At 44.2% G+C, this 21308-nt stretch overlaps 1 protein-coding gene across 2 annotated transcripts; it reads right to left on the bottom strand.

Annotated features, from left to right (window-relative positions):
- Positions 1 to 8483: 8483 nt before the first annotated feature.
- Positions 8484 to 21139, bottom strand: LOC138952815 (NPC intracellular cholesterol transporter 2-like). Of its 2 annotated transcripts, XM_070324552.1 has the most exons (5): positions 20885 to 21139; positions 20727 to 20836; positions 19621 to 19728; positions 9192 to 9358; positions 8484 to 8810 (listed from the first exon to the last, which is right to left on the bottom strand). In XM_070324552.1, the coding sequence occupies exons 2-5, from the start codon at positions 20803 to 20805 to the stop codon at positions 8724 to 8726; spliced, it is 441 nt and encodes a 146-aa protein (XP_070180653.1). In that variant the 5' UTR covers positions 20806 to 20836; positions 20885 to 21139; the 3' UTR covers positions 8484 to 8723. The 2 variants fall into 2 exon arrangements, with proteins under 2 accessions (XP_070180653.1, XP_070180652.1); XM_070324551.1 differs by having other exon boundaries at positions 20727 to 21136.
- Between the last annotated feature and the right edge of the window lie 169 nt (positions 21140 to 21308).

Genomic DNA, 21308 nt, shown 5'->3' with positions numbered 1-21308 from the left:
TCCCTATATCTAGGCTGATTTGTTACCGACCCTGGAAGTACACGATGATATAGCAACTCTCCCTGTATCTAGGCTGATTTGTTACCGACCCTGGAAGTACACGATGATATAGCAACTCTCCCTGTATCTAGGCTGATTTGTTACCGACCCTGGAAGTACACGATGATATAGCAACTCTCCCTATATCTAGGCTGATTTGTTACCGACCCCTGGAAGTACACGATGATATAGCAACTCTCCCTATATCTAGGCTGATTTGTTACCGACCCTGGAAGTACACGATGATATAGCAACTCTCCCTATATCTAGGCTGATTTGTTACCGACCCTGGAAGTACACGATGATATAGCAACTCTCCCTATATCTAGGCTGATTTGTTACCGACCCCTGGAAGTACACGATGATATAGCAACTCTCCCTGTATCTAGGCTGATTTGTTACCGACCCCTGGAAGTACACGATGATATAGCAACTCTCCCTATATCTAGGCTGATTTGTTACCGACCCTGGAAGTACACGATGATATAGCAACTCTCCCTGTATCTAGGCTGATTTGTTACCGACCCCTGGAAGTACACGATGATATAGCAACTCTCCCTGTATCTAGGCTGATTTGTTACCGACCCCTGGAAGTACACGATGATATAGCAACTCTCCCTGTATCTAGGCTGATTTGTTACCGACCCCTGGAAGTACACGATGATATAGCAACTCTCCCTGTATCTAGGCTGATTTGTTACCGACCCCTGGAAGTACACGATGATATAGCAACTCTCCCTGTATCTAGGCTGATTTGTTACCGACCCCTGGAAGTACACGATGATATAGCAACTCTCCCTGTATCTAGGCTGATTTGTTACCGACCCCTGGAAGTACACGATGATATAGCAACTCTCCCTGTATCTAGGCTGATTTGTTACCGACCCCTGGAAGTACACGATGATATAGCAACTCTCCCTGTATCTAGGCTGATTTGTTACCGACCCCTGGAAGTACACGATAATATAGCAACTCTCCCTGTATCTAGGCTGATTTGTTACCGACCCCTGGAAGTACACGATGATATAGCAACTCTCCCTGTATCTAGGCTGATTTGTTACCGACCCCTGGAAGTACACGATGATATAGCAACTCTCCCTGTATCTAGGCTGATTTGTTACCGACCCCTGGAAGTACACGATGATATAGCAACTCTCCCTGTATCTAGGCTGATATGTTACCGACCCCTGGAAGTACACGATGATATAGCAACTCTCCCTGTATCTAGGCTGATTTGTTACCGACCCCTGGAAGTACACGATGATATAGCAACTCTCCCTGTATCTAGGCTGATTTGTTACCGACCCCTGGAAGTACACGATGATATAGCAACTCTCCCTGTATCTAGGCTGATTTGTTACCGACCCCTGGAAGTACACGATGATATAGCAACTCTCCCTGTATCTAGGCTGATTTGTTACCGACCCCTGGAAGTACACGATGATATAGCAACTCTCCCTGTATCTAGGCTGATTTGTTACCGACCCCTGGAAGTACACGATGATATAGCAACTCTCCCTGTATCTAGGCTGATTTGTTACCGACCCCTGGAAGTACACGATGATATAGCAACTCTCCCTGTATCTAGGCTGATTTGTTACCGACCCCTGGAAGTACACGATGATATAGCAACTCTCCCTGTATCTAGGCTGATTTGTTACCGACCCCTGGAAGTACACGATGATATAGCAACTCTCCCTGTATCTAGGCTGATTTGTTACCGACCCCTGGAAGTACACGATGATATAGCAACTCTCCCTGTATCTAGGCTGATTTGTTACCGACCCCTGGAAGTACACGATGATATAGCAACTCTCCCTGTATCTAGGCTGATTTGTTACCGACCCCTGGAAGTACACGATGATATAGCAACTCTCCCTGTATCTAGGCTGATTTGTTACCGACCCCTGGAAGTACACGATGATATAGCAACTCTCCCTGTATCTAGGCTGATTTGTTACCGACCCCTGGAAGTACACGATGATATAGCAACTCTCCCTGTATCTAGGCTGATTTGTTACCGACCCCTGGAAGTACACGATGATATAGCAACTCTCCCTGTATCTAGGCTGATTTGTTACCGACCCCTGGAAGTACACGATGATATAGCAACTCTCCCTGTATCTAGGCTGATTTGTTACCGACCCCTGGAAGTACACGATGATATAGCAACTCTCCCTGTATCTAGGCTGATTTGTTACCGACCCCTGGAAGTACACGATGATATAGCAACTCTCCCTGTATCTAGGCTGATTTGTTACCGACCCCTGGAAGTACACGATGATATAGCAACTCTCCCTGTATCTAGGCTGATTTGTTACCGACCCCTGGAAGTACACGATGATATAGCAACTCTCCCTGTATCTAGGCTGATTTGTTACCGACCCCTGGAAGTACACGATAATATAGCAACTCTCCCTGTATCTAGGCTGATTTGTTACCGACCCCTGGAAGTACACGATGATATAGCAACTCTCCCTATATCTAGGCTGATTTGTTACCGACCCTGGAAGTACACGATGATATAGCAACTCTCCCTATATCTAGGCTGATTTGTTACCGACCGAGTGGGAGCCAGCCGCGGGGCCGGATTTGTTGACAGATTTGTTGACAGATTTGTTGACAGATTTGTTGACAGATTTGTTCAGTTCTGATAAGTTTCACCCACACCCACCCGGCGGCTGGCTTCCACCCGGTTGGTAACTTTCTAAGAGGAGAAGGAAAAGGACCGAGCGTGTATGAAACGTTCCCATCTGACGATTCCATTGACCATTTCGTCGCGGGTAAGGTATATTTGGCGACTGGCTTCTGATGGACAAACTTGACCACCTACGCAAGCAATTGCACTTCCTTCGACCTACAAGCGTTGAGATCGGCCTCTAACGTTATAGAACCCCCACCCCACTGCAAACCAAGCTCCGTGGCAGTCGACTGGAGCTGGAAAAGACGACGACCTTCATCCCCCGAGCTGGACTGAGTGTGTAGCGCCATGCAGCGAACGCCAAGAAGAAGAAGAAGAAGAGAGCCCCTTGTGCGCTATCATGGAGGTCTCGCATTTATGTGTGCCCCGTATCATTGACTGTGAGGTGTGGCTCGTGCTATTGATATCGTCCAAGACACGGTGCTCGGGACGCGCAAGGTGAACGCAACCCACGTCAGACAACGGCCACAGCTCATGTCAAACCAGACTGTTATCAAGGTCAGCCGGTTCTTCAGGGCGTTTGAGCCCCCACACAGACGGGTTCAAAATCGGGTGTAGCTACTTGACCTGACGAAGCACGCACGGTTTCGCTGACTTAAAAGTGGCAATGGCTCAGTGCAGTTGCTTCTATCAATGTAAATACTACGTGCACATGTATTTACAAATTGTCGACAGAGACATGGCAAATATTTGCACACAGGTCCACACGCACACACACACACCAACACACACACACACACACACACACACACACACACACACACACACACACACACACACACACACACACACACACACACACTCATGTTTGCAGCATTCGTTTGACCTACGTTCTTCAAAAGTGATGAAACTAATAGAGAATGAACCATGCTAAGTGTCTGTCTGTCTGTCTGTCTGTCTGTCCCTGATAACTGTCAGTTGTCTAATCAGTGCAGGAAGAGAGTGAGCCTCTTTAATCGGCCTTTTTGCACTACGGCTGAGAAAGTATAGCGCACAACTGAGTTAATACAATTAGCCAACACAGGTGAAAAAATGGAACTCAATACACTCAGTGCAATGTAAACCGTTTTACCATTGTTCATCGATGTTGACAGCGACATAAATGATATTATTAACTAATAATAGTCGGTGTACGAAAAACATACTCCCTTGCTGACAAACTGTTACGAACAGTTAGTGTGTGAAAGAAAGCAAGAAATAAGTAGTTCAGTTGTGTCTATAAAACATAGGCTACACGCATTCGCATAATGTATGTTAAAGGCACGGATCTGAGAAAGAGAGAGAGAGAGAGAGAGAGAGAGAGAGAGAGAGAGAGAGAGAGAGAGAGAGAGAGAGAGAGAGAGAGAGAGAGAGAGAGAGAGAGAGAGAGAGAGAGAGAGAGAGAGAATTGAATTGAATTGAATTGAAATTTATTTTACGAGGGTGACAGAATAAGCAATCTATACATGCTTCTTTTCATCCGGCCCTCGCCCATTGAGGGGTAACAAACAAGAAGAAATAAAACATAAGTTTAACAATAGTACAAATGACATATTTACCATAATTAACATGTCAAGCAACCAATAAGACATTTTAAGATGCATTAGGATTCTTTAGCAATGCTTGAAAATTATATATAACAGGGAAATATGTGTTTGTATATAAAAATAAAAAAAAATCCTTCATGAATTATATATAATCATGTTTTTCAATATAATCAGAGAGTACAGTTATATTTTGCCAGCTGCTTGATAATAGTTTTTATAAGTTTTGTAAAAGAAACAGCATGTAATATTCCTTGAATGATGTTTCATGAATTCGTAATTTAATTATATTTGGAATGGCGTTCCACATAATTGCTCCAGAATATGATAGACTCGACTTGTACAGGTCAATTCTTGGAGTTGGTGTAATTAATTTGTTACATTTTCTATAATGATTTATTTTGAAATTTGAGGCAATGAGTGTAGGGGCATTCCCTGACATAATTCTATGCATCATCACACCCTTGTTATATGCAAATCTATCTTTGATAGGAAGAATTTGCAATCGTTTATAATCAGTCATGGAAAGAGATGTATTTTTTAAAATAATTAATTTAACAGCTCTTCTATGTAAACTGCCCAAGTGTTTCAAAGTATTTGCACTTGCAGAGTCCCACACTGTGGACGCATAGTCAATAGCTGACTGAATATGTGCCTGAAAAAAAAGTTTTCTTGTGCGAAGGTCTAGAAAGTGTTTGATTTTTGATAACTGAAATATTTTCTTGGATGTGTTTTTACAAAGTGTATCTACATGTTTTGACCAAGACAGGTTATTGTCAATAATTATTCCCAAGACTTTATGGCTATCAACTTCGGTAATATCTTGATTTCGTATTAGCAATGTCGGAAATTTAGATGTTAGATTTTGTCTTTTTTGCCTCGTGGTAAGTAGCATGCATTTAGTTTTATTTGGATTCAGTGACATATGGTTTAGTTCTGACCATTCAAGTAATCGTTCAATGTTTTCTTGGAGGATATTTGCTAGTTTATTAAGATCTTGGTGACTAGAATGAATTGTAGTATCATCTGCAAATAGTTCACACATGCATTTTACAAATAGAGGTAGGTCGTTTATATATATAGAAAATAGTAATGGACCAAGAATAGAACCTTGTGGTACTCCAAATCTTACTGTTTGCTTACAAGAGTATGATTGTTTCAGATAAGTACTTTGCTGTCTGTCTGACAGGAAAGATGTTAAAATGTTTATGGAATCTGTTGCAATTCCATAAATCTCAAGCTTTTTGATAAGGAGTTTATGGTCAATTAGGTCAAAAGCTTTAGCAAAGTCAACAAATAGAGCAGCACAGAACTGATTATTATTAATGTTTGTCAGCCATTGGTCTACTAAACTAATAAGCGCTGTTTGACATGAGTGTTTTTGCCTAAAACCTGATTGATTATCATGGATCAATTTATTGTTCTCAAAGTGAGAAAGGATGTGTTTATTGATATGTTTTTCAAGAGGCTTTGAAAGGATTGATAGAATTGATATTGGTCTATAATTTGAAGGATTTGTAGTATCTCCTGATTTAAAGAGAGGAATCACTTTAGCCTGTTTGAATTGTTTAGGAAAATAGCTTTTGTCAATACAAAGGTTATAGATAAATGTCAATGTATCTGTGATAACTGGAGCTGCCATTTATATAATTTTTGCATCCAGACCATCTATGTCACGTGTTCCGGTTTGTTTTAAATGCTGAAGATGAGAGTAAACATCCAGTATAGTCATTGGTGGCAGTGTATGCTGAAAATGTATCTGTTTTGAATTGCAGTATTCCTTTAAATATTCTAAATTATTTGATTGTGTCCGATCACAAGATATTTCTTTATCAGCAATTTTTGAGAAATGGTCATTGAGTGTATCTGCAGAAATGTCAATTATTTGGGAAGATTTTGTTGAAGTTTCTTTGTTTGTGAGTTGGTTAATTGCTTTCCAAATAGATTTTGAATCTTGTTTAGATGTAATGAGATGTTGAAAATAATGTTGTTTACTTTTTCGTTTCAAGGAATTTACTTTATTTCTTTGTTGTGTGTACTCTTCGTGGGTACCATGTTGTTTTAAGAAGTCACGGTAATTTGCAGCATTTTCTATGTCTTGGTCGATCCATTTGGGTTTTTCTGTCTGCTTTACTCGATGTGTTTTCAGTGGTGCATGTTTATTGTAAATGATAATGAAAATAGATGTCCAAAACTCTAAAGCTTCGTCAGGATTTGTAAAATTGTAAGTATTTGAAAGTGGGCTATTTTTGAGATCAGAAAGAAATGCACTTTCACTGAAATGAGAGAATGAACGATATGTAATAGTTTTGTGACCAACCCTTGGAATTTTAACGCCTTTACGAGACCAAGTGATACAAATGGGAAAGTGGTCACTGACAGAAAAAAAGGGTACACATGTTTCTTTGATATGACGTTTTTCAGAAACATAAATATGATCAATGAGTGTTTTAGAATTGGGAGTAACTCTTGTTGGATTTTGGATCATTTGATGTATATTTAATAGATTAATAGTGTCCAACCAAGTTTTATTTTGTTTCAGAAGATCAATATTAAAATCTCCTAGAAGAATTATTTCTTTTGATTCATTTGAAACTGTATCCATCATATCCATGAATTCATCATACCAGTGAACCTTTTCTGCTGGATTTCGGTAGCAAAAACCAACAATGATTGGTGCTGATCTTTTTAATCCTATTTCTAACCAAATGCATTCAACACCAGGTGTTTCAAGATGTTGAAGACGCTTGTAAATTATTGATTCGTTAATATAAACTAACAAGCCAGTTTCTAAGTGTTTTGTAGAATCTCTTCGTAATGTATTATAACCTGAAATGGAAATATCTGAATCAGGTATGATGTTAGATAGTCGAGATTCCGTAAAGCCAAAAATATGAAAGTTGTTACCGTTGTTTGAAAGTAAAGATAATATGTCTGTTATTTTGTTATATGCATGGTTAATGTTTAAATGGCCGATATGGAGTCCTTCTTTGAGAAGCCAATGATTTTGACAATTATTATTTGAAGATGCCATAAGATTAGTTTAGAAACCTAACACAAATTTACGATGACGGAATATGGAGGAAGCTGAAATGTGTACAAATGAAATATAAACAATTATAGTTCATAAACACAATTCTAGATACAAATATAACAGATTAATTAATGTTGTAGTATAAACAACAATGTCACAATATGCAATAGCTTTGAGTTGGTGATGAAGTCCTTTTTCTTCTCTCAAAGAATTGCAATCACTGAATTTTAGTTAAGTTAACAATGTCACAACATGCAATAGCTTTGGGTTGATGATGAAGTCCTTTTTCTTCTCTCAAAGAATTGCAATCACTGAATTTTAGTTAAGTTAACAATGTCACAATATACAATAGCTTTGAGTTGATGATGAAGTCTTTTTTCTTCTCTCAAAGAATTGCAATTACTGAATTTTAGATTAGTTAACAATGTCACAATATGAAATAGCTTTAAGTGGTGATGAAGTCCTTTTTCTTCTCTCAAAGAATTTCAATCACTGAATTATAGTTAAGTTATATGTCAATAATACAAAAATCCGTCAGAGAAAGAGAGAGAGAGAGAGAGAGAGAGAGAGAGAGAGAGAGAGAGAGAGAGAATAGGGGCGGTGGTTGCGGGAGGGGGAGCGGGAGGGAGGTTGTGTTCAAAAATACCACCGAGTTATATACGGCATTTGGATGCTATATATAACTCAAATGAGCTGAAGATTTCCCCCTTGTTTAAAGTAGGCCTAATATAGTGCCCCTCACATTTCCCACGGTTATTACATGGTTTCTAAAATGGAAAGCCAAAAGACGAGTGTAGTGTTGTGAGCAACACTTGACTGATAATGTCAGCCACTCAGTGATAGTCATTATCAGACGGATGGTCAATGACGGTCGACAGACGTATTGTCATTATCTACATGTACAGTGTCATGACGTCATTAACCAAGGCCTTGCATGTGAGGCAGAAATTGAACCTCAGAGAGATATTGGCCTGTCAATATCAGCTGAGCCATGTAGGACTCACGCTCATAAATGCGAATCAGTACTATATATTCATGCGTAATAATTATTCTGTTGTATAACCAAACCCGGTGTGTGTGTGTGTACGACGTACGTACACACACACACACACACACACACACACACGCGCGCGCGCGCGCAAGCACGCACGCACACGCACACACAAAGAACTCAGGCTCCTTATGATGTTAGTCTCATTCCGTTTATATCCCACATTATTGCCACTTCTCGTGTAAATATAACAGAGAAAACAACAAGAAACACATGCGATGTCAAATCTTAAGCCAACAAATACAGAACAAGAAAGTGTATCATTTGGACAGCACTATCTCCCCTTTGCTTCAATAAAGGAAAACGAGAGTGCGTTGAGCACACTATAGTGCCCGCTTAGAGCTGCCAGAGCCTGCAGAGAACACGGTGCTGCGTTCAGTCGCTGATCTGCACGGGCACGTTGAAGCAAATGATGAGTTTGTCGTCCTGGTCATGCACCTCCCACTGCACCACCACGCTCACCTGGAACACACCACAACCAATCAATCCACCAAGCAAGCAAGCAAGCAAGCAGGTAGAGGATGAAAGCAATCAAGCACCCGACTTGCCAATCACCCAACCAGGTACCGAAGTAATCCGCCTATTCCCTCCTTTCTCCCGGAATCAGCGCCGTATTCACCATTAGCAAAGATAAGACAACAAACTGCCAGTCATTTTTAAAACTCCCACAGTCAGTTTGGATCGGCCTAGACGTAATTGACTTTCGTATTGCATCATCATTGGCACGTGTGCCTATTGTAGATTAAACAAAATGTAGTTCAGGTGGAACACAACCTTTTATTCTTTAACAAAAAAAATTAATGTTGACAACAGCGGGGTAAGAGGGGGGGGGGGGGGGCTGACCTTGGGATATTCTGGTTTGACGAAGACCGAGTTCTTGTAGGAAGTCACCGCGCCGGAAGCGATGGGACAGGTCATGTCCTGACATGCGTCACCGGGAACCGGAAATGGGGTCTTGATACCCAGGATAAACCCGTACACCTTGGTGACAGCGGTGCTGATGGCTGTTTCTGAAAAGACAGTCGCGTGAACATAAGTACACAAAGAATAACTGTCACGTGTTGATGTACTGTGCTAGTGCATTTACCACGCAGAGAGAGAGAGAGAGAGAGAGAGAGAGAGAGAGAGAGAGAGAGAGAGAGAATTGAATTGAACTTTATTTAACAAGGATTCAGATTTAAGGCAACGCCTTTTCTTACAATCTGTCATTGGGACGCATAGAAAGACAATTATAATATAATTAAAAAAATTAAAAATTAAAAAGTTAAAAAGTTAACCAACATAAGGAGGTCGGAAAACTTCAGCACGTGATAATAAAGATGACGATGATGATGATGATGACGATGATAATGATGATGATGATGATGATGATGAAAATGAGGCATGAAGAGCATACATATGTGGTTATTCATAAAATCAAATGCATACTATGCAGGTAATTATAAATACAAGCTGGTAGCAATCGAACATGTAGCAATAGTACAACAAAAATATGTTCAGAACATACAATGCACAGCATATCTTTGACGTAATACTAAATGTGGTAAATCAAAAGGCGTTAAACTACTCAGACATTAAGTGGTTTTTAACACATTTTTTAAAACTTTTTAATGACTTTAAGTGCTTAAAGGATGATGGAAGCGAATTCCAAACTGAAGTACCCGAAAAAGCAAGACTGGTCTTATACAGGTCAATTCGTGGAATCGGTGGGATCAAGTTGACCGACCAATATCTGTGGGTAGCTTTATTAAATAATGATGTAATGTAAATCGGCACTTTACCGTAATACAATTTATGCATGAAAATGGCTTTGTTTAACTTGAGATGCTTTTCCAGTGGAAGAAAGTTAAGCATTTTTAATTTCATATCTGTTGAGGCATTATCCTTTACGATGAGTTTGGCCGGGCGACGATAGAGAGAGTCTAACTTTTTCAAGTGGATATCACTGCTGCCATCCCAGAGCGTCGAAACATAATTAATGTGAGGCATTACATGAGCATGGTGGAAAGAGAGAGAGAGAGAGAGACTAGAGAGAGAGAGAGAGAGAGAGAGAGAGAGAGAGAGAGAGAGAGAGAGAGAGAGAGAGAGAGAGACTGAGAGAGAGAGAGAGACAGGGAGAGAGAGAGAGACAGACAGACAGACAGACAGAAAGAGAGAGAGGGAGAGAGAGAGGGAGAGAGAGAGAGAGAGACAGAAAAACAGATAGACAGACAAACAGATAGACAGACAGACAGACAGACAGAATGCTAACGTCTGGGATGAGGACTGCGGGAAGCACTGGAGACTGTGAAGATAACTAATTCCTATTCAGGCAATAGACGTACTCCGGAAATAAGTTTGGCGGGTTTGTACAGGTTATATAAGTTTGGCGGGTTTGTACAGGTTATATAAGTTTGGCGGGTTTGTACAGGTTATATAAGTTTGGCGGGTTTGTACCGGTTATATAAGTTTGGCGGGTTTGTACAGGTTATATAAGTTTGGCGGGTTTGTACAGGTTATATAAGTTTGGCGGGTTTGTACAGGTTATATAAGTTTGGCGGGTTTGTACAGGTTATATAACTTTGGCGGGTTTGTACAGGGTGTGCACGTTAAAGATCCCACGATTGACAAAAGGGTCTTTCCTGGCAAAATTGCTTAGGCACAGTTAATAATTGTCTACCTATACCCGTGTGACTTGGAATAATAGGCCGTGAAAGGTAAATATGCGCCGAAATGGCTGCAATTACTGGCCGTATAAAATTTCATCTCACACGGCATCACTGCAGAGCGCCTAGAACTGTACCCACGGAATATGCGCGATATAAGCGTCATTGATTGATTGATTGATATATAAGTTTGGCGGGTTTGTACCGGTTATATAAGTTTGGCGGGTTTGTACAGGTTATATAAGTTTGGCGGGTTTGTACAGGTTATATAAGTTTGGCGGGTTTGTACCGGTTATATAAGTTTGGCGGGTTTGTACAGGTTATATAAGTTTGGCGGGTTTGTACAGGTTATATAAGTTTGGCGGGTTTGTACCGGTTATATAAGTTTGGCGGGTTTGTACAGGTTATATAAGTTTGGCGGGTTTGTACCGGTTATATAAGTTTGGCGGGTTTGTACAGGTTATATAAGTTTGGCGGGTTTGTACAGGTTATATAAGTTTGGCGGGTTTGTACAGGTTATATAACTTTGGCGGGTTTGTACAGGTTATATAAGTTTGGCGGGTTTGTACAGGTTATATAAGTTTGGCGGGTTTGTACAGGTTATATAAGTTTGGCGGGTTTGTACAGGTTATATAACTTTGGCGGGTTTGTACAGGTTATATAACTTTGGCGGGTTTGTACAGGTTATATAACTTTGGCGGGTTTGTACAGGTTATATAACTTTGGCGGGTTTGTACAGGTTATATAAGAGTGAATACTCTTGCTTTTATTGGGCCAAAGTTTCCACATGTGCTCCTTGTCCACGTGTTTCAGACACATCCTTCGCTCGTGACTGGCCTTTACTGTCACCAGAGACATACATTCTATCTATGTCTCTGCTGTCACCTGGGAAAGTTGACCTTAATAAAAAATCATGAGTATTCACTCTGTCACAACCCATACAAAGCCGACAAAAGGTATTTCCCAACATCGTCTATTTAGTATACGTACACTCCAGTCGCCAATTCAAGCGCAATGCATATTAGAATGAAGCCGGCGAAGGAGAACATACTGGATTCCCTTTCAGGAAGACGAAGACCTATGGCGGGAAGGAGAACATACTGGATTCCCTTTCAGGAAGACGAAGACCTATGGCGGGAAGGAGAACATACTGGATTCCCTTTCAGGAAGACGAAGACCTATGGCGGGAAAAGACGAATTCCGAAAATACTTGTGTCGGATTGGTATCACCGTATGGGTTGTGAAGAGTGAATTCCCTGGCCTTTTTACTCGGACAAACATCGGAGGGGCCAATCACTAACGAGAGGTGTATCGAAAACACGTGGACAGGAGCACGGGTGAAGCCTGGTTATTTGTCAGAGGAAAGGCAAGGGTAGTCACTCTTTCACAACACATACAAACCCGACGGAGTTATTTCCGAAAATCGTGCTGATTGAATTGTCAAGGAAGCTGTGACCGTTAGAGAGAGGAGAGAAGTTGGGCAGGTGAGGGAATAGAAGGCACAAGGTGACTTCAGACTGTTACCAACTTAGCAGACGACAAGGAGAGACATACACGGTGACATCTCCAAGACTGACCAACATTGTCACACACACCGACATCTCCAAGACCAACATTGTCACACACACCGACATCTCCAAGACTGACCAACATTGTCACACACACCGACATCTCCAAGACTGACCAACATTGTCACACACACCGACATCTCCAAGACCAACATTGTCACACACACCGACATCTCCAAGACCAACATTTTCACACACACCGACATCTCCAAGACCAACATTGTCACACACACCGTGTCACGATCGGGTGACAGAGACCAAGAAAGTGTCACTCAGTGGAGTGCCTGTTCTTGGTCGATTATGATAGAAAGCGCCTGTACGTGATATTGGGCTACAGCAGAGTTTGCTGACAGTGCTCAACTAGCACGGATGTTTTGTAGTGCACGAGTTTCACAGTGGGGGTTTCTGCTGTCATAGGGCTGACGGTTTTTCGCTGACAGCGCGCACGGGATTTTCACGGATTGAGTTTCTCGTGTCTTTTTTCTGCTTGGGAGGCAGAATTGTGTATAGCTGGACTGGTTTTGTGACAAGGTCAGTCACGTGTTATTGGCTAGGTTGTCTGGGAGAGACACAAGGGCGGCGCACTTGACACCCAGCGGCAGAAGGGGAAGGATCTAATACACAGTTTCTAGAGTATGATGGTTTTTCACCGAATATTGTATTCGGCACTCTAGGGGAGCTTCCACCAGTTATTTCCTTCTCACTGCCACATATTTTGCTGAGGACAAGTCGTCAACATTCCTTCGTCGGCGATGGCTTTCGCATAAGGATTCGACAAGGGGTTCTGGAGGTTTTCGGTCACTGTTGACGAACAGAGGCTGTTCCAGGGAGGAAGCGGATTTTTGCTTCCATTGAGAGTACAATCATAGGCTTTTGAGCCTTCGCTTCGCTGCGTTACGTGTTCCTGTAACACCTGCACGGCTGACTTTGGCGGGACCTGTTGAAGCTACGCTAACCAGGAGACCGGCTAACCAGGAGACCGGCTAACCAGCGGACCGGCTAACCAGCGGACCGGCTAACCAGCGAACCGGCTAACCAGCATACCGGCTAAGCAGCAGCAGCAGAGATAAAGCTAAGTGCACCATGTCGTACGCACCCCGTTGACCACCGTTGTCTTTTCGTATCTATGATTTCATTGGAGTAGTGACAACGTGGGGTGTGTGACCCCTGCATGAACTAGAGCTTTTCGAACAGAACACTCGCATTTAACTATATTTACACGGGTTCAGCGTGTTACTATAATTTTCTATATACTACTGGCATTTTGTCAGTGAACACTGGTTTTTTACGTGTTGAGAACGTAAAAGGAACATATTTTGAGTGAAGGCTCGAGGGAGGTGGAGAGTTTATACATAAACAGGCGTCTGAAACTTATACTTTTGTTGACTCTATTTAATTGTATGACTGCGAGAGTGGATCGTGGTGTGGTTAGTTAATTAGTAGTAATTAACCGGTTCATAATCACCTTAAGTGATATATTGAAACGTGACACATGGGGGCCAAGCCGGGATTTACTCAGTTAATTTCCAACTGATAAAGACCCACCAATTAAGGATAACTAAGAGCAGATAATCTCGTCAGTGCTCGACTTATTTTCTGCTTGGTGCTACCCTTTTTTGTGTAGTTTTGATCATATACCACACCTTAAGCGATTCACATCTTGCAGGAAATGTAAATTGTAATTTGTGAGTTATTGTATGCGCTAACTGTGATTATTTCCCTTTCCTTTGTTTGTGAATCTTTGTTGTTGTACGTTCAGAGTTTTCCGTTGCAGAGAGCTGAGCGGGGTTAGCGGATTTGTTATTCGTTTTACTCAGTTTTCTCTACATTGTTGTTTCGCATTCTGTAACAGGTTACATTTCTACCGTCTTGTTTTACTTGGATTTTTCTCCATATTTTGACTTTGTTGGAATTTTGGGGGGGAAGGGTCCGAGGACTTCTGTCCTAACCAAGGCTGTGGGAGACACTCTGTTTCACCGCAAAAAGCAGCCGATAAAGTAGGCCACGGCTGTGGGAAACACTTTGTTTCACCGCAAAAAGCAGCCATAAAGTAGGCTACGCGTTTTGTTCTACACCGTTTGGATTTTTCTTCTGCATTTTCCGGTTGCTGGATTTTTGTATCCATCGCTTTCATCACCGCGTGTTCTAGCTATAGCTGCGTTAGACTTATTTTTGGTAATAAAGCTTTGCTAAAACTAACCATGGCTACAGGGGGATCTCCTACGAGGAGAATAACTTTCGAGACTCCTGGCAGCGAGCAACCGACTGAGCGAGACGCACGCGTTAGAGCCCGAAGCGTTCTAAAACGCTTAGAAGTAGAACGGAAGGAAGAATTTGAGCGACTGACAAGAAAAGAAGAACGTGACCGACAGGACAAGAAGGACGAACTTGACAGACAAGAAAGGGAACGACAGGCCGAACGACAGGCCGAACGTGACCGACAGGACAAGAAAGAGAAAGACGAACTTGACAGACAAGAAAGAGAACGACAGGCCGAACGTGAGAGACAGGAACGACAAGACGAACGTGACAGACAAGAACGGAAAGAGAAAGATGAACGAGACAGACAAGAAAGGGAACGACAGGCCGAACGTGACCGACAGGATAAGAAAGACGAGCTTGAGAGACAAGAACGACAGGCCGAACTTGACAGACAAGAAAGAGAGCGAGACAGACAGGAAAAGAAAGACGAACGTGACAGACTAGACCGGAAGGAACAGGCGGATCGCGATCACCAGCTAGAGCTAGCTAGGCTACAGGCCGAGAAGGGTACGCTTACTCAGGCTAGCGCGCCGACGTTTGTTGCCGACCGTACGAGACTGCCGACGTTCGACGATGACAAGGACGAGCTCGACGACTTTTTACGCCGGTTTGAGCGCATTGCATCTGACCAGAAGTGGGAAGAGGCCACGTGGGCTAGCCGCCTTAGCACCTGCTTGAAAGGACGCGCATTGCAGCTCTACAACGCTTTGGATGACGACGAGGCGAGAGACTATCAGGCACTTAAGAAGGCGTTACTCCAGCGCTTCAACCTGACTGCTGAAGCCTACCGACGACGTCTGCGTAACAGCAAGAGACTGAGCGGCGAGCTGAGTCATCAGTTTGTGGCACGCCTTAATCTCTACCTGCGGCGCTGGGTGGAGATGGCCGAAAAGGACTGGACCGTCAACGACCTTGCCGACCTCATAGTCATGGAACAACTGATGTCCAGCCTGCGACCTGAGGTGGTGACCTTCGTGCAGGAACACCAGCCAAAGACTACTCAGGAGGCAGCCGACTGGATCAGAGTACACGAGGACGCCCAGGCGATCTCTGGCAAATCTTCAGGCTCACGGCCGGGAACATCGGGAAATTCAGGTTCTTCAGGACCCAAGGACGGGAAGGACGATCAGGGACACAAAGGATCAGGTTCCAGAACTGACATCCAGTGTTACTACTGCAACAAGCGGGGCCACGTGAAGAAGGACTGCCACAGGAGACAGGCTGACCAGAAGGGCGTACACTTTGTTGGCAGTGAGGAGCTAAGGGACGTCACGAGCTCATGCACAATTCCACAACTCTGCGTTCCGTGCTCCAGGAAACATTTCCAGCCCCACTGCAACGTCTACGTTAACGGAGTGAAGGGCGAAGGTCTGCGGGACACAGGGGCAGACATGATAGTGGTTCGGGCGAGTCTAGTTCCAGCTATGGCCTACACAGGAGACAGCATCAGGGTGAGAATGGCCGAGGCATCTCACGCTTACGACTTGAACACGGCAGTGATCAAGGTCGTAACACCGTTGTTCACGGGGACCATTGTGGCCGTCGTCATGGACGATCCTCCATGCGACCTGCTCATTGGAAACCGGGTTCAGTTTGTGGACGGCGTCACCAGGGAGGTTCCCGTTTATCGGTCTCCCGACGTCATTTCAGTGCTCACGCGGGCACAGGCGGAGCGAGAGGACAAACCTCTCAAACCCCTACCTGCTGCACGAGCTGCCCTGGGGAACGTGACCCCCGCGCTTCTCGCGAAGGCTCAGGCATCTGATCCGACATTAGCGACTCCTCGGGAGCACGCGAAGTCGGGGAAGGTGAAGCTGAGCGGGAAGCATGGGAGGTCAAAGTTCCTCAGGGACAAGAAGTTGCTCTACCGGGAGTTCAGCAACCAAGAAGGTACATTCAAACAGGTTGTCGTGCCTCGCGAGTTTCGCGAGGGTGTCATGGCAACGGCACACGACTCGATTCTGGGAGGTCATCTTGGTACCAAGAAGACCACGGATCGTGTCTGGCGCCACTTTTACTGGCCAGGCATCTGCACGGATGTCCGACGTTTCTGTGCGTCCTGCGATAAGTGCCAGAAGGTGGTTGCCAAAGGAAGGGTGAGGAAGGTCCCCTTAGAGAAGATGCCGCTCATCGACGAACCCTTTCGTCGGGTGGCAGTGGACATCATCGGGCCCATCTTGCCTGCGTCTGAGGACGGAAACAGATACATTTTGACCATGGTGGACTACGCTACTCGATACCCAGAGGCGATCCCTCTGAAATCGATTGAAGCCACGCGAGTAGCTGAGGCTCTGGTTACTATGTGGTCCCGGCTGGGAATTCCATCAGAGGTACTCACCGACAGAGGCACGCAGTTCACGGGAGGAGTGATGGCGGAGGCAGCACGACTGCTATCACTGGAGCAGCACTTCACCACTCCTTACCATGCTCAGTGCAACGGACTGGTGGAAAGGTTCAATGGCACCTTGAAGACCATGCTGAGGAAACTAGCTCAGGAGAAACCACGCACGTGGGACAGGTACATCCCAGCATTGCTTTTTGCATACCGCGAGGTTCCTCAGGAGAGCTTGGGCTTTTCCCCATTTGAGTTGTTGTACGGCAGACAGGTACGCGGTCCCATGGCTATCCTGCGTCAGGCTTGGACGGACGAAGAAGCTGACGAGGAGGTGCAGACGACAGCGACCTACATCGTAGAACTCAGGAACAGGATTGAAGAGACCTGCAAACTGGCTCAAGAGAACCTGGGAAGAGCAGCACAGCGTTACGCGCGAGGATTCGACCGCAAGGCACGGCCGCGCAGCTTCAAGATTGGAGAACGGGTGTTGCTACTTTTACCTGTCAAACACAACAAGCTACAACTGCAGTGGCAAGGACCTTTTGAGGTGACAGCGAAAGCGGGCCAGAACGACTACAGGATCGTCATGCACGGGAAAGCACGCCTGTACCACGCCAACCTGCTGCGCGCCTACATAGAGAGGACAGCCTACGGGGAGAAGAACAAAGACCAGAAGAACAAAGACAAGAAGACAGAGAAGGTTGCAGTCATCAGGGGTGAAACGAGGGGTTGCTCGTTCTTGAGGACGACCTTTCTGTCTGGAAACAGACCATCAACCTCTGCAATATCTTCAGGTTGCAAGGTTGGCAAACGCCAGACTTATGCGCTGGGCGTTGATTCTCCAACCGTACCAATTCACGGTACGCGTCATTCCGGGCGCCAACAATGTTGGAGCTGACTTTCTCTCTCGGGCTGGAGAGGAGAACATGACTGTGAGCGAAACCGAGGTTTCGTCTTGAAGAGGGGAGGTGTGTCACGATCGGGTGACAGAGACCAAGAAAGTGTCACTCAGTGGAGTGCCTGTTCTTGGTCGATTATGATAGAAAGCGCCTGTACGTGATATTGGGCTACAGCAGAGTTTGCTGACAGTGCTCAACTAGCACGGATGTTTTGTAGTGCACGAGTTTCACAGTGGGGGTTTCTGCTGTCATAGGGCTGACGGTTTTTCGCTGACAGCGCGCACGGGATTTTCACGGATTGAGTTTCTCGTGTCTTTTTTCTGCTTGGGAGGCAGAATTGTGTATAGCTGGACTGGTTTTGTGACAAGGTCAGTCACGTGTTATTGGCTAGGGTGTCTGGGAGAGACACAAGGGCGGCGCACATGACACCCAGCGGCAGAAGGGGAAGGATCTAATACACAGTTTCTAGAGTATGATGGTTTTTCACCGAATATTGTATTCGGCACTCTAGGGGAGCTTCCACCGGTTATTTTCTTCTCACTGCCACATATTTTGCTGAGGACAAGTCGTCAACATTCCTTCGTCGGCGATGGCTTTCGCATAAGGATTCGACAAGGGGTTCTGGAGGTTTTCGGTCACTGTTGACGAACAGAGGCTGTTCCAGGGAGGAAGCGGATTTTGCTTCCATTGAGAGTACAATCATAGGCTTTTGAGCCTTCGCTTCGCTGCGTTACGTGTTCCTGTAACACCTGCACGGCTGACTTTGGCGGGACCTGTTGAAGCTACGCTAACCAGGAGACCGGCTAACCAGGAGACCGGCTAACCAGCGAACCGGCTAACCAGCGGACCGGCTAACCAGCGAACCGGCTAACCAGCATACCGGCTAAGCAGCAGCAGCAGAGATAAAGCTAAGTGCACCATGTCGTACGCACCCCGTTGACCACCGTTGTCTTTTCGTATCTATGATTTCATTGGAGTAGTGACAACGTGGGGTGTGTGACCCCTGCATGAACTAGAGCTTTTCGAACAGAACACTCGCATTTAACTATATTTACACGGGTTCAGCGTGTTACTATAATTTTCTATATACTACTGGCATTTTGTCAGTGAACACTGGTTTTTTACGTGTTGAGAACGTAAAAGGAACATATTTTGAGTGAAGGCTCGAGGGAGGTGGAGAGTTTATACATAAACAGGCGTCTGAAACTTATACTTTTGTTGACTCTATTTAATTGTATGACTGCGAGAGTGGATCGTGGTGTGGTTAGTTAATTAGTAGTAATTAACCGGTTCATAATCACCTTAAGTGATATATTGAAACGTGACACACCGACATCTCCAAGACCAACATTTTCACACACACCGACATCTCCAAGACCAACATTGTCACACACACCGACATCTCCAAGACCAACATTGTCACACACACCGACATCTCCAAGACCAACATTGTCACACACACCGACATCTCCAAGACCAACATTGTCACACACACCGACATCTCCAAGACTGACCAACATTGTCACACACACCGACATCGCAGGTCGACAAGGAGAGACATACTTGCGGTGAAATCCACTGTGACGTTGATTGTCTTGGTGCGCACGAACTGACACGGTTCTGTCGGGCACGGCGTGATGTCCACGTCGCTGATGGTACCGCTCACCGAACCTGTTGGCACACAATAGTGAGATGTAGCACGTCATACGATAAGATAATGAAATATATTACTTTCTGAGAACCTGTCGGTACACAGTGGTCAGATATATATAGCACGTCATACGATAAGATAATGAAATATATTACACTCTGAGAACCTGTCGGTACACAGTGGTCAGATATATATAGCACGTCATACGATAAGATAATGAAATATATTACACTCTAAGAACCTGTCGGCACACAATGGTGAGATATATCACGTCATACGATAAGATGAAATACATTCCACTCTGTGAACCACGCGCTAAACCTGTCGGCACACAATGGTGAGATATATCACATCATACGATAAGATAATGAAACGATATATTACACTCTGAGAACCACTAACTGAACCTGTCGGCACACAATGGTGAGATATATCACATCATACGATAAGATAATGAAACGATATATTACACTCTGAGAACCACTAACTGAACCTGTCGGCACACAATGGTGAGATATATCACATCATACGATAAGATAATAAAATATGTTACACTCTGAGAACCACTCATTGAACACTGACATCGGCACACAATGGTGCTATGTAGCAAGGCATATGACAAGACATTGAAATAAATTACATTACTGACATTCAGCGAACCACTCACATAACCTGCAGCTGTTGGAATGAGGAGATATATCACGCCATAGGATAACATAATGAAATATATTACATTAAGGGACTCACTTACATAACCTGTCAATACAGTATGGTCGGATACGATTCAGTGCCAAAAAAAATGTTTCTATCAGTCCTACTTCTTATGCCCTTATACTCGAGAGGGGAAGGGGGGGGGTGCAGACATAGAATTAAAGAAAGAGAGAGAGAGGGGGGGGGGGGGGAGAGAGAGAGGGGGGAGAGAGAGACAGATAGACAGACAAACAGACAGTCGGACAGAGATACAGACAAACAGACAGACAAACAGAGACTGGCAGATATAAACGCAGAGTCCACCTACCACAATCTTTGTACTGAACCTTGTCACCAAACACACCAACAATGCACGCAGCAACAACAACAGCGACAACTTTCCACATGATGACAGGTGTTGGTTCAACTCGTACACAAATCCAAGCAAATCAAACTGCCTCTTGTTCTGGCGGCTGCAGCAGCGCTGTCCCCTCTCCTATGACTAGCTCACACAGAAAAGTATGGCAGGTAATAGTAACATTGTGGATAGTGAGAAGTCTATTATGTAAAGATTGACACTGGGTTTTAGAAAGTGTAACTAGGACGGAAAATCCCTTTATGTCAGAGGAAGAGAGTGACTCTTTTCTCTCACGGAGTCACCACTCTTTCCCTGTTCACAGCTCAGATCTTTCCTGTCTCTTCAAAATACACTTTTAACTGTTCTTGTTATTTTATTCCAACACATCCTATGAAGCTTTTTGAGAAAAAGCAAGTGCCACACTACCTGTCACCCCTACGGAGCAAAACATGAATTCGTCCAGTGGTGGGGTGATGTTTGTGGTCATCCTCAACCTTCCAAGATTGGGGGGCTTGGGTGGCAAGACTTTTACGATAAGGACAACTAGGTCTT

The sequence above is a fragment of the Littorina saxatilis genome, linkage group LG17 (genome assembly GCF_037325665.1).
Source record: "Littorina saxatilis isolate snail1 linkage group LG17, US_GU_Lsax_2.0, whole genome shotgun sequence".
NCBI lineage: Eukaryota > Metazoa > Mollusca > Gastropoda > Littorinimorpha > Littorinidae > Littorina > Littorina saxatilis.
Note: the sequence above shows the minus strand (reverse complement) of the source record. Positions and strands in the feature narration are given on the sequence as shown.